Raw genomic sequence first — 13,122 nt, forward strand, 5'->3', positions numbered from 1 at the left:
GCCATGGAGATACAGTGATGTTTAGCTGTCTCCATAACACCTTTTTATGAAAGACGATGCATTGTATGTATAAATTGCTTATTGTTTCATAACATAGCATTGCAGCTGTGCTGAGGGAGGATATTCCCAGAAATACATCCAGGGAAATTATTTGGGTGGAACTGAGAAATAAGAAAGGGATGATCACTTTATTGGGATTGTATTATAGACCCTCTAATAGTCAGAGGGAAATTGAGAAACAAACTTGTAAGGAGATCTCAGCTATCTGTTAGAATAATAGGGTAGTTATGGTAGGGGATTTTAACTTTCCAAACATCGACTGGGACTGCCATAGTGTTGAAGGTTTAGATGGAGAGGAATTTCTTAAGTGTGTACAAGACAATTTTCTGATTCAGTGTGGATGTACCTACTAGAGAAGGTGCAAAACTTGACCTACTCTTGGGAAATAAGGCAGGGCAGGTGACTGAGGTGTCAGTGGGGGAGCATTTTGGGGCCAGCGACCATTATTCTATTCGTTTTAAAATCATGATGGAAAAGGATAGACTAGAACTAAAAGTTGAAGTGCTAAATTGGAGAAAGGCCAATTTTGACGGTATTAGGTAAGAACTTTCGAAAGCTGATTGGAGGCAGATGACTGCAGGTAAAGGGACGACTGGAAAATGGGAAGCCTTCAGAAATGAGATAACAAGAATCCAGAGAAAGTATATTCCTGTCAGGGTGAAAGGAAAGGCTGGTAGTTATAGGGAATGCTGGATGACTAAAGAAATTGAGGCTAAATGAAGACTAAAGAAATCTATTGCTCCTGATGCGGTCTCCTCTACATTGGGGAGACTGGACGCCTCCTAGCAGAGCGCTTTAGGGAACATCTCTGGGGCACCTGCACCAATCAACCACACTGCCCTCTGGCCTAACATTTCAACTCCCCCTCCCACTCAGCCGAGGACATGGAGGTCCTGGGCCTCCTTCACCGCCGCTCCCTCACCACCCGACGCCTGGAGGAAGAACGCCTCATCTTCCACCTCGGAACACTTCAACCCCAGGGCATCAATGTGGATTTCACCTGTTTCATCATTTCCCCTTCCCCCACCTCACTCCAGCTCCAAACTTCCAGCTTAGCACTTCCTTTCCACCTATCCACTCCACCCTCTTCTCTTCACCTTCATCCCCACCCCCACTCACCTATTGTACTCCATGCTACTTTCTCCCCACCCTCACCCTCCTCTCATTTATCTCTCCACCCTTCAGGCACTCTGCCTGTATTTCTGATGAAGGGCTTTTGCCTGAAACGCCAATTTTCCTGCTTCTCGGATGCTGCCTGAACTGCTATGCTTTTCCAGCACCACTCTAATCTAGTCTCCGGTTTCCAACATCTGCAGTCATTGTTTTTATCTGAAGAAATTGAGGGTTTGGTTAAGAAAAAGGAAGCATATGTCAGGTATAGACAGGATAGATCGAGTGAATCCTTAGAAGAGTATAAAGAAAGTAGGAGTATACTTAAGAGGGAAATCAGGAGGGCAAAAAGGGGACATCTTATAGCTTTGGCAAATAGAAATAAGGAGAATCCAAAAGGTTTTGACAAATATAACTAGGGAGAGAATAGGGCCCTTCAAAGATCAGCAAGGCAGCCTTTGTGTGGAGCCACAGAAAATGGGGGAGATACTAAATGAATATTTTGCATCAGTATTCACTGTGGAAAAGGATATGGAAGATATAGACTGTAGGGAAATAGATGGTGACATCTTGCAAAATGTCCAGATTACAGAGAAGGAAGTGCTGGATGTCTTGAAACGGTTAAAGGTGGATGAATCCCCAGGACCTGATCAGGTGTACCCGAGAACTCTGTGGGAAGTTAGAGAAGTGATTGCTGGGCCTCTTGCTGAGATAGTCACAGGTGAGGTGCCGGAAGACTGGAGGTCGGCAAACATGGTGCCATTGTTTAAGAAGGGCGGTAAAGACAAGCCAGGGAACTATAGACCAGTGAGCCTGACCTCAGTGGTGGGCAAGTTGTTGGAGGAAATCCTGAGGGACAGGATGTACATGTATTTGGAAAGGCAAGGACTGATTAGGGATAGTCAACATGGCTTTGTGCGTGGGAAATCATATCTCACAAACTTGATTAAGTTTTTTGAAGAAGTAACACAGAAGATTGATGAGGGCAGAGCAGTAGATGTGATCTATATGGACTTCAGTAAGGCATTCAACAAGGTTCCCCATGGGAGACTGATTAGCAAGGTTAGATCTCATGGAATAAAGGGAGAAGTAGCCATTTGGATACAGAACTGGCTCAAAGGTAGAAGACAGAGGGTGGTGGTGGAGGGTTGTTTGTCAGACTGGAGGCCTGTGACCAGTGGAGTGCCACAAGGATCGGTGCTGGGCCCTCTACTTTTTGTCATTTACATAAATGATTTGGATGCGAGCATAAGAGGTACAGTTAGTAAGTTTGCACATGACACCAAAATTGGAGATGTAGTGGACAGCGAAGAGGGTTACCTCAGATTACAACAGGATCTGGACCAGATGGGCCAATGGGCTGAGAAGTGGCAGATGGAGCTTAATTCAGATAAATGCAAGGTGTTGCATTTTGGGAAAGCAAATCTTAGCAGGACTTATGCACTTAAAGGTAAGATCCTAGGGAGCGTTGCTGAACAAAGAGACCTTGGAGTGCAGGTTCACAGCTTCTTGAAAGTGGAGTCGCAGGTAGATAGGATAGTGAAGAAGGCGTTTGGTATACTTTCCTTTATTGGTCAGAGTATTGAGTACAGGAGTTGGGAGGTCATGCTGCAGCTGTGCAGGACATTGGTTAGACCACTGTTGGAATATTGCATGCAATTCTGGTCTCCTTCCTATTGGAAAGATGTTGTGAAACTTGAAAGGGTTCAGAAAAGTTTTACAAGGGTATTGCCAGGGTTGGAGGATTTGAGCTATAGGGAGAGGCTGAACAGGCTGGGGCTGTTTTCCCTGGAGCATCGGAGGCTGAGGGGTGACCTTACAGAGGTTTACAAAATTATGATGGGCATGGATAGGATAAATAGACAAAGTCTTTTCCCTGGGATCAGGGAGTCCAGAACTAGAGGACATAGGTTTAGGGTGAGAGGGGAAAGATATAAAAGAGATCTAAGGGGCAACTTTTTCATGCAAAGGATGGTACTTGTATGGAATGAGCTGCCAGAGGATGTGATGGAGGCTGGTACAATTGCAACATTTAAGAGGCATTTGGATGGGTATATGAATAGGAAGCATTTGGAGGGATATGGGCCGGGTGCTGGCAAGTGGGACTAGATTGGGTTAGGATATCTGTTTGGCGTGGACAGGTTGGACCGAAGGGTCTATTTCCATGCTGTATATCTCTATGACTCTATATGGTCCTGAGTGTTTATGCATGTAGCTTTTAGCACTCACAAATGCATCACTCTGCCAGCTCATGATCTAAAACTGTTTCTGCTTTAACTCTTAGCAGACTGAATTATTATTTAATAAAATGATTTGCAACAGCAGAATAACATCTGATGGTGGGTGTACTGTTCGAAGACTTGCAAATACCAGCTGGTCGAGCACGAATGGCCTACTGTTCACTGTGAATGGTTAACAGGATGTATTGTTTGATATAGTACAATCATTGGGATGTATGGCCTATATACGTAGCATCACACCGTCACTGGAACTTGTATTACACCACTTATTGGTTGCGTAGGAAATGCCTTTTTAGCTTAATGCCAGCATCTTGTTATTTAAGAATTACTTCATGACAGCATAAGACTGCTGCTTTCATCTGTTAGTCAAATTTTTGAGACATCTTCCCTTTCCAGGATAACCTGTAAACTGGGCAGCACATGGAGCCAAAACAGCGGATTCAGGCCTTTGACATTTTGCGACATGCTAGTGATGATTTTATCTTGGTACTGTTATCATGCAGGAAGATTTTTAAAGTATCCTATCTCAGCATCAAGCTTGTACTGAGCAGATAGTTAGGGCCCTATTCACTTGGCTGCCAGGAAGATTAGACACAGTCCTACATGCTATAAAATCTTACTGGCAAATCTCATGCAACTATGTAGAAGATTAGGCCTTCAGAAGTGGGGAAAGAACATTGGCAAAAGAAAAACTATTAAATAATATATTTTTTAAAAATTAAATTATTTCCATTAATAGACGGAAACTGCCATAGTCATACTTTTTAGGTAGGGTCAAAAGCTCCCATCAGCAAAGATCATCCAAGATTTGACAGTACAGTGGCATACAGTCAAGTGACTGTGGCTCTCAACAATGATTTTGAATCATAAAGTCTCATGGCCTAAAGATGGGCAAAATTACCTCCTATTCACCACTATTTACTGCTGCCTTCTGTAAACTGGTGAATCAGTTGTCCTAGGTTTGAACAGGTAGTGAGAAAATATTTAAACTTCACCATTATTAAATCTTCTCTTTACAGTGAGAATGTGTCTCCATGTTCAGTGGAACTATGTGAATGTCTGGTTAATCATGTTGTTACAAGTCTGAATGTTTTTATTTCATGTTAAGAAAAAGGAACAGATGGTGGCTATTAATTGTGAAAATACACGTGATAAATGGAGCACCTGTAATATGTGTATGGAAGCAACCATAAGATGGGTAGTCAAGAAACCTTACCCACAAAGGAAGACATCTTGGTTTTCTGTCTCACTGGGTGGCTTGCATCCAAATTGATACTACTGCTGGGATATATTAAGAACAGACTGAGCAGTTCAAAACTGATTATCCATGGATCATCAACTGCAGCAGAATTCCACCACAATTCATGACCTTGTTGTCCTTTATATTGCTTACATGACCATTACGATCAAGGTTGAAAACTAATTTGCCTCAACAAAGAGTAAGTGAGCATTCAGAAGTACCATGCATACCCGAAAACAACTTTATCAAGCATAGGAAACAGCAAAACAGTATGCTATTGACAATGTTAACAAATGCCATAAGTAAACAACCCTGTCACATCAATTTTGAGTAGTACAGTTAGCTCAGTTTGCTGGACGGTTAGTCCGTACTGCACAGTGACACCAACAACACAAGTTCAATTCCCACACCAACTGAGGCCACTAGAAGGTTCTGCCTTCTCAACTTTGCTCCTCACTGGAGAGATGGTGACCCTCAAATTAAACTCACAAATCAGTCATCTCTCTCTATGAAACAGTGGATCTATGGGAACTTCACCTTTCCCTTTGATAAGAGGTGTATGAGCTCTGTTATTTTATCCAGAAAAAAAGAATCAGAGGATATGGCCTGCACTTGAAGACAGATAAATCAACATAAATTCTAGACACAAGGGTGAGTAACTAATGTATTGAAAATGAATGTTAAGAGTATTTCATGTATTGATGCATTTTACTCCAAATTGGGTAGATTTCTATCTAATTATAGAGAATGGATAGATTATATGTATGTAACTGCAAATCTGTCCTTTGGTAAGTATATCCTCATTGGGTGAAACATGCAATCTTGGACCTGTGGTGCAGGGCCCAAAATTTCCACCACTGATGATTTTCTGACCTTATTTCTAGGTCTGTTATAAGTTCATTGATCATTATTGATTGTAATAAAGCTGTTGACTAATTATAACAGTCATTATACAGTAATAGTAGAAGGCAAAATAGACAGATGTTGTTCTTTTTTTCTAACAATTCCGATATTTTCTAACAATTCTGATATTCCATATACCATGTGGGCCATTTTTACAATTACAACGTTTATATAATTGTTTGTTACTGTGCCCTTAAAATGAAATGGATAAAGTCTGCCTCACAGCAAGTCTGGATGCCTTCATTGTTAGAAATTAAAAAGGGGGTCCAGATTTTTTAAACTGCGAATAAGTGAAAGGTGTTTAGACTTGGAGACATTGGTAGCAGCCTGTGTGAAAACAGTTGGTAGAGTGGGAATTTTAAAAGTCCTAGAAAAGTGTAGATAATACTGGCTTTTTATACAATATTGTTTTACATTGTCCATTTGCTTCCAAGATAAGACAGAGTTGGGATCTCAAGCATAGCTAATCAGCATTTGTATCTATATACAAGGCTCATACAATTCATGCTGCTATAGAGGAGATTGAGAGAAGCAAGGGCTTAGCCCTGAAAACTTTCCGACAAAATTAATCTATAAAGATTTAGGTAAGAGAGAGGAACTATTGGCTGCAAGATACTAAGGTTCATCATGCAGGAATGTGGGGATGGGAACTCATGCCAAGGAAGTTCAATTTTACAATAAAATAATTATCCATTAGCTTGAACCCCCTGAAAATGTCCCCAGCTCAGAGGTGTAGTTGGAGACTTTGGGGAGTCCCAAGTCTTGTCTCAATAGATATCCAGAAAAGGTTAGAGGAAGTAAAACATGCTCGAACCCCTGGCTAACTATAAAACTGAACCCCCTCACATCTCCACCCAAATCACTACGGCATTCCACTCCAATACTCACACTGGTACCCTCCCCGGATGCTGGATTCTCCTCTCCCACACCATTGCAGTCCAGCCCTAATCTAAAGTCTCCCTATTCCAGGCTTGACCAGGATCTTCATCTCTTCCATTCAGACCAACCAGACTCTCTCTTACTGATTCAGCGCTTGGTCCAGACCCAAATGTTCTGGCCCCAAGTACATCCCAGCCCCTCAAACTTAAAACTCCTTATAGTCAACAACTGCTTCCCCCACCCCAAACTCTATCACTCTGAACTAACTCCTCCCAAACTCCCAATTCCCAAGATGACTCCCCTCAACTTATCCTAAACACTCATCAACTTACCTGTCACCCTACTCCCCACCCATCTGTCACCCTGCCCTTCACCCAGTTGACATTCTCCTTACACTCCCACTTACCTGACACACCTTATCTCAGCAAATATCAAAGTGGCTTTGGAATTTTTGAATCTTGGAATGTGGCAGATGGTATCAAAAATTAAAAAGGAGGCCATGTTTTCAACTTTGACCCACTCTGCTGCTGGCTGTAAGGGTTCTTGGCTCAGACAAGACAATTTCAGCTGAAAAAGGTTCCTGGCCCAAATCCCACCAGTGATAAAAGTGTCTCTTTTTTTCTGTGAAATGTTTTCTCTTCAACCCTTTAGCTGAAAATTCAAATTTCTTTTTAAAGTAATTGGTCTACAAGGAGATTGTAACACTTTACAATTCTTGAAATGATTTCCAACATATTAATGAGCCAGAAATTATTAATATCCAAATCCTTTTGCACATGAGGTTTGTTGGGTAGAAAATTAATTATAGTCCCTTTAGTGAATATTTCTAGAAAATACTTGTTTGATATTTCAACCATTTATTGTATCTGCTTCATTTTTGCAATTATTTATAACCTCAAGGACTCTAACGTGTTTGACAACTATTTGTAAGCTAGCATTAAGCTTTTTCATTTTTGTGTTCAACATCTTAAATATACTTATCAACTTCCAGTTACACTTCCTGTATTATTTTTTAACAATTTCAACACATTCCTATGATTACTTCATTTTCCATATTTGGTTTTACTTATCCTTCATTTTTCTTTCCTTTGAGTTGACACACTCATTCATTTAGAGGCTGAATGTTTTTTTTCTTATGTCTTACTACTGGCATAAATAATCTCTTTTTTTGTACAGGAGTCTAAATTGTTAACTGCTTACTGCTAGCATTTGGCACGATAAGACCTCTGGCAGCATTATTTGATGCCAGACTTTGTTCATTTTCTTTACCACAATTTCAAAATCATTTTAAATGTTTTTCCAATTATAAATGATTATGCTAAAAAGTAGAAAAGCCTTTTTGGTATATTGAAAATGATTTACTCATTGTGTTATACTTGGGGAATGCTGTTGTTAAAACAACGTATAATGAAAATGATTTCAGTGGAAGTGGTTCATATTATTGTTAATGTAGCTATTTAAAATTAAACCTTGCACTCACATAGCAAAGTTTAAAACAGTTTAACATGCTCAGGTCTGAAGACTGAATCAGGATTCAAGACATTGTCAAATTCCTAAAGGCAGAACTATGTTAATCTGAACTTCTGAGGTTAAGCCCATAATCATGCTCAGGAAAATAATCATCTGTTGCATGTTCAATTTTGCTAGTTAGAAACAGACCAGCTCTTACCATATCATTCTTATGTCAAGCTTTGTATTTCATTAAATATGTTACCGCTTTATTGAATACATATGTTAATTAAAATACATCAGGAGATCTCAGAGCTTTTGGTTCCAAAATATTTTTTGGTTTTATCAGTACAACTGTGTAGTAATTTCAACAATTTGTTTTAACTAAGGAAACATTTGGAACAAAGATTGACTGCCCAGAAACTATGATAACATGAATTACCTGTTGTATTTTCTGAACAAAATTATTCTGATTTTACATATACTATACTTGCCAATACTTGGGCACTATATTATGTAAGGATTGACAATATAGACATTCAATTCAACAAATCTATGCTAATATTATGAGAGAAGATGCCCCGAGAGCATGTTAATTAATTTCACCATGAATGAACTAATGCCACAAATACTAGTATCTCATCACCAAGTCACCCTTTATTTACATGTGCATAGTACTGGAGACTGGTCCAGCTTCTTCAGAGTGAACAGAACCTATGACACTTGTGTTTATTTATTTATTTATTTATTTCAGCTTTCGGAGTGAACAGGATGTCTGACACTCATGTTCTTTTTTACCTATTTTTTACCCATGTTGTGTGTGTGCAGGTGTGAGACATAGTGAAAGACACAAGGTGCGACACTCGTGTTTATTTTTTTTTATTTTTTTCTTAAAGTTATCATTCAGATTTGCTGAGTTTAAACCCATGATTTAGATTAGATTAGATTACTTTACACTGTGGAAACAGGCCCTTCGGCCCAACAAGTCCACACCGACCCACCGAAGATCAAACCACCCATACCCCTACATTTACCCCTTACCTAACACTACGGACAATTTAGCATGACCAATTCACCTGACCTGCACATCTTTGGACTGTGGGAGGAAACCGAAGCACCCGGAGGAAACCCACGCCGACACAGGGAGAACGTGCAAACTCCACACAGTCAGTCACCTGAGGTGGGAATTGAACCAAGGTCTCTGGTGCTGTGAGGCAGCAGTGCTAACCACTGTGCCACCGTGCCGACACTCGTGTTTATATCTGTTAGCCAAGGCTCCCTGATTGGACCAGATTAACCGCCCCAATCAGGGAATGCATTCTCCCTGGTTGACTTCATTACAATCACTACAGTCAGCATATTCATCCATTCCTTTCCTCATGTACAGATTTAACTTCCTTTAAATGCATCTGTTCTCACCATTTCGATCATCCTTAAAGTAGCAAGTCCAGATTCTGAGTAAAACATTTGTTCCAAATTCATTGAATTATTAGTGGTTCTCATACATTTTTGGTCCCCGGTTTTGCCTTATTGCAATACGAATAATCTTAACGATAAAACTGATTTATGCCAGATGAAACAGGCCAATATATTTAATTTAAGATTAAGTAACATGGGCGGTGAGTCCAGAAAATACACAAGAACATTTGGATTGGGAGCAGGAGTAAGCCATTTGGCATTGAGTTTGTTTCACCATTCAGCAAAGGTCAGGCTATTTGTGGACTCAACGCCACATTAACAGAACCTCCAAATAACTCAATTTCATTGTCAGTCAAATATCTTTCTGCTGAGAGAAAGTGAGGACTGCAGATTCTGGATAGTCAGGGTCAAATGTTGTGGCATTGGCAAAGCACAGCATGTCAGGCAGCTTCTGAGGAGCAGGAGAGTCAACATTTCAGGCATAAGCCCTTCATTAGGAATGTGTGGGGTGGCGGGGGAAGGAAAGGGATCTGAGAGATAAATAGGAGGGTATGGTTGGGGCTGGGAAGGTGATAGGGATATGCAGGTGGAGGTGATTGTGATAGGCTAGTGGGGAGGGTGGAGCAGATAGGTAGGAAGGAAGATGGCCAGGTAGGATAGAGCAATAGGGGTTGAATCTGGGATGAGGTGAGATTTGTAAACTAGTCGAAGTTGATGCCATCTGGTCAGAGGGTCCCAAGACAGAAGATGAAGCATTCTTCCTCCAGACTTCGGGTGGCATGGATTTGGCGGTGGAAGAGGACGACTTGCGTACCCTTACCTCAAGGGGGAGTTGAAGTAGACGGCCACAAGGTGGTGGGATTGTTGGGTGCTTGTCCCAGAGGCATTCTTTTAAATGCTCCAAGAATTGACATTCTGTCTCCCCAAAGTAGAGGAGACCATATCAAAGGCAACAGACACAGTACATGAGGTGGGTGAATGTGCAGGAAAATCTTTACTGGATATGATAAGGGCCTTTGAGGCCTTGGATGGAGGTGAAGGTGGGGGAGGTGTGAGCACAGGTTTTACACCTCTTGCGGCAGCAAGGGAATGGAGAAGGATATGGGCAAATGGGACAAGATAAATTTAGAAGCTGGTTGGCACAGATGGGTTTGACCAAAGGGTCTGTTTTTGTGCTGAACAATTCCATGACTCTCTCCATGCAAGTTTCCCTCCAAAAAACTCCCACCCTGACTTCAGAATACTCATTCTTTCATTGTCACTAGATCAAAATCCTGGACCTCTATCCTTAAGTGGGTGTCTCACCAAAAATGAATTTTACATCGTTTTCCTAACATGGAAAGGGGAACTGGACAAATCAACCCATGTGTGATTTAATAACATGTCAGTGCAGGTTTAACATAACTTTTGATTTTAATTTTTTTTTAACTTGAGAAATTGGCAATAACTATTGCTTTGTTATCCTGCATTCTTAATCTACTGATTTGTGAATTTACCCTCAAGTCATTTTGTTCTGTTAGCCCATTTAAATGGCTGTTGTTGGAGGAGTTCACACACTCTTTCTTTCCTCACCTCCAAACAAATGTAATAGCTTGTTCTACATCGAGAGTAATTTTCCATTTACATGGCTATTTGGCAAGTGTATTTTGTCAGTCTTCCATGGTATTAATGGCACACCACAATGTAACTTCTGTACTTCCACAAGTTTAATTCTTAAGTCTGAATTGTTTAAAGGAAATGAAGAACAATTTTGGTTGTTTCAAATCTTGTGTAAGGCCACTTCCTGCCTTCTATCAGTCTGTTTTCTGCTTTGTAGCCAGTTTACTGTGCATTCTGCTGCTTGTCCCTAACCTCTACAGGAATCTATTATGTGATGACACAATTGGTATGGTCAACAAATAATTGTAAAGCTAATAGTTCATTCTCAAAATATAGCAAAGTGCTGAGGGCATGCTTCTCTAATTACTAAAAATGTCAACAAGGTTCTCTAACAAGGATTCTTACCGAAATATTTACACAAAATGTTAACCTTTTAATAGGATTGGATAATGTAAATGTGTGAAACAAAGTATCATAGAAAAACTGTTTTATTTATTTTCAGTACTTAATTTTGTTTTAACAAACCTTACTGAGACAAGATGACAGTCTCATGAATTTGGTGCAGGACAAATGTAAGTTAAACATCAATGAAAATGACAAACTAGATTTTCAAGCGATGACAAGTATGTACTCAGTAACGATATACTCAAATGAAGCGTACAGTGGATTTTGTTTCATTGAAAGTGCAAATGTGGCAGAAAGTGAGAAAAAGAATGTTTGAAAAATCCTTACTTTAAGACAGAAATCTGGTTGTAACCCAAGTATCGGTAAGTCGATATATTTGCTACACTATTAGTCACTCTCTAGAATATAATTATTTACCTCTTGAAGTTCGTCGATTCTTTTCTGTAGTAAGGGCAGTAAATTTGCATCGTCCCATAAAATCTCCCGCACTGCTTGCAACGAAAAACTTCCTTTTTGATTTTCCAACAGCCTTACTCTATCTTGCAATCTCGCAGTTTTAACATTGAGAAACAGGCAAAACACAACAGAAACGACTGATAGCAATAAACTGACTACTGTTGGCAGTGTCCTTAAACAATTTATAGGTTTTGACGTTAGCATCGTTTTTTCAATTTTCCCAGCTTTAGGTGACTGATCATTCTTGCCCATCTTACAGAACTTAGCAACGCCACTTGTGAAGGCGAGTATATATCAGCATTAAAATACAAGCCAACCAAAATTAATCAAGTTTTGTCGAAAACAGAATAATCCGGAATTGAACGAATTCTGCAATATCAAGTGTTCACACACTTCGCGTTAATTCCTCACGGTTGCTTCTCTGTTCTATTTCGGTGTGGCAGTCGTTTATATTCTCCCGTGCTCATTAAAACCAGTAATGCAGTATTTAAAACAGAGAGAAAAAAAAGTTTTGAAATGTGAATCAAGTCCTGACAATAAACAACATGTCTGTGATTAGCCAACATTTAGAGTAAATGCTGCAATAAGTTCCCCACCTCTCATTCCCTCACCCAGATCTTGGATATTTACTTATGCAAAGCCAACTGACGTGACCCCGCCCACGCTACACTAAAGAGGAAACCGCATGAAAACCACAATCATTATAAAAACGTGGGACAACTTTGAAGAGACAATAGAAAATGGTATGTTCGGGACAATCAGCTGAGCCCAAAGTATCTCTAATTTTCTAAGTAAAACAATAATAAACAGTAATGGTGAAAGGTTGTGCTAGATCTCACATCCTCTAAACATCACCAGAATACATGACCCTGTGACAATAATTAAACTCACAATAAATAACTAAGGGAACATGTGCTGCTTTGGCGTAGGCTTCGACTCAGGATACATGAAATATTTATTTATACCATCGCGATCTAGAAGAAACACAAGAAAATGATATCTTGAAGGCTATGAAGGCTGGCTCCAATTGCTGAAATTCAACATACTTTTGATGCTTTGGGTCTCCTGATTATTTGGTTGTCTTTCTATCGCCCTCCGGCGGCGAGTTGGCGACACTGAGGGTGGAGACTGACGTCTTACTAAGACTAAACTTAAGTCGGAGACTTGGGAGGGTCGAGACTAATTTATCTTTGTAATATCCCAGGAAAAGTTAAAGGAAATAAAACCTGCTCTAACTCCTGGTTAACCATAAAATTGACACCACTACCACACCTGAATAATGCAATTCCATCTTTCCACCCACTTACTTGCCATCTATCCCCCGACGACAACCTATTTTCCCCTCCAACTCTATTTTGATTT

The 13,122-nt window shown here is 40.1% G+C and overlaps 1 protein-coding gene across 1 annotated transcript in view; it reads right to left on the reverse strand.

Moving 5' to 3' along the window:
• LOC140491788 (uncharacterized) overlaps window positions 1-12,343 on the reverse strand; it is a 220,685-nt gene extending 208,342 nt beyond the window's left edge. Inside the window, exon 1 of the mRNA XM_072590190.1 lies at window positions 11,722-12,343. Within this exon, the coding sequence (XP_072446291.1) occupies window positions 11,722-12,012 (291 nt within the window). The 5' untranslated portion in view covers window positions 12,013-12,343. The remainder of the gene's footprint in view (window positions 1-11,721) is intronic.
• Window positions 12,344-13,122: the final 779 nt, after the last annotated feature.

This window comes from Chiloscyllium punctatum, chromosome 20, assembly GCF_047496795.1.
Source record: "Chiloscyllium punctatum isolate Juve2018m chromosome 20, sChiPun1.3, whole genome shotgun sequence".
NCBI lineage: Eukaryota > Metazoa > Chordata > Chondrichthyes > Orectolobiformes > Hemiscylliidae > Chiloscyllium > Chiloscyllium punctatum.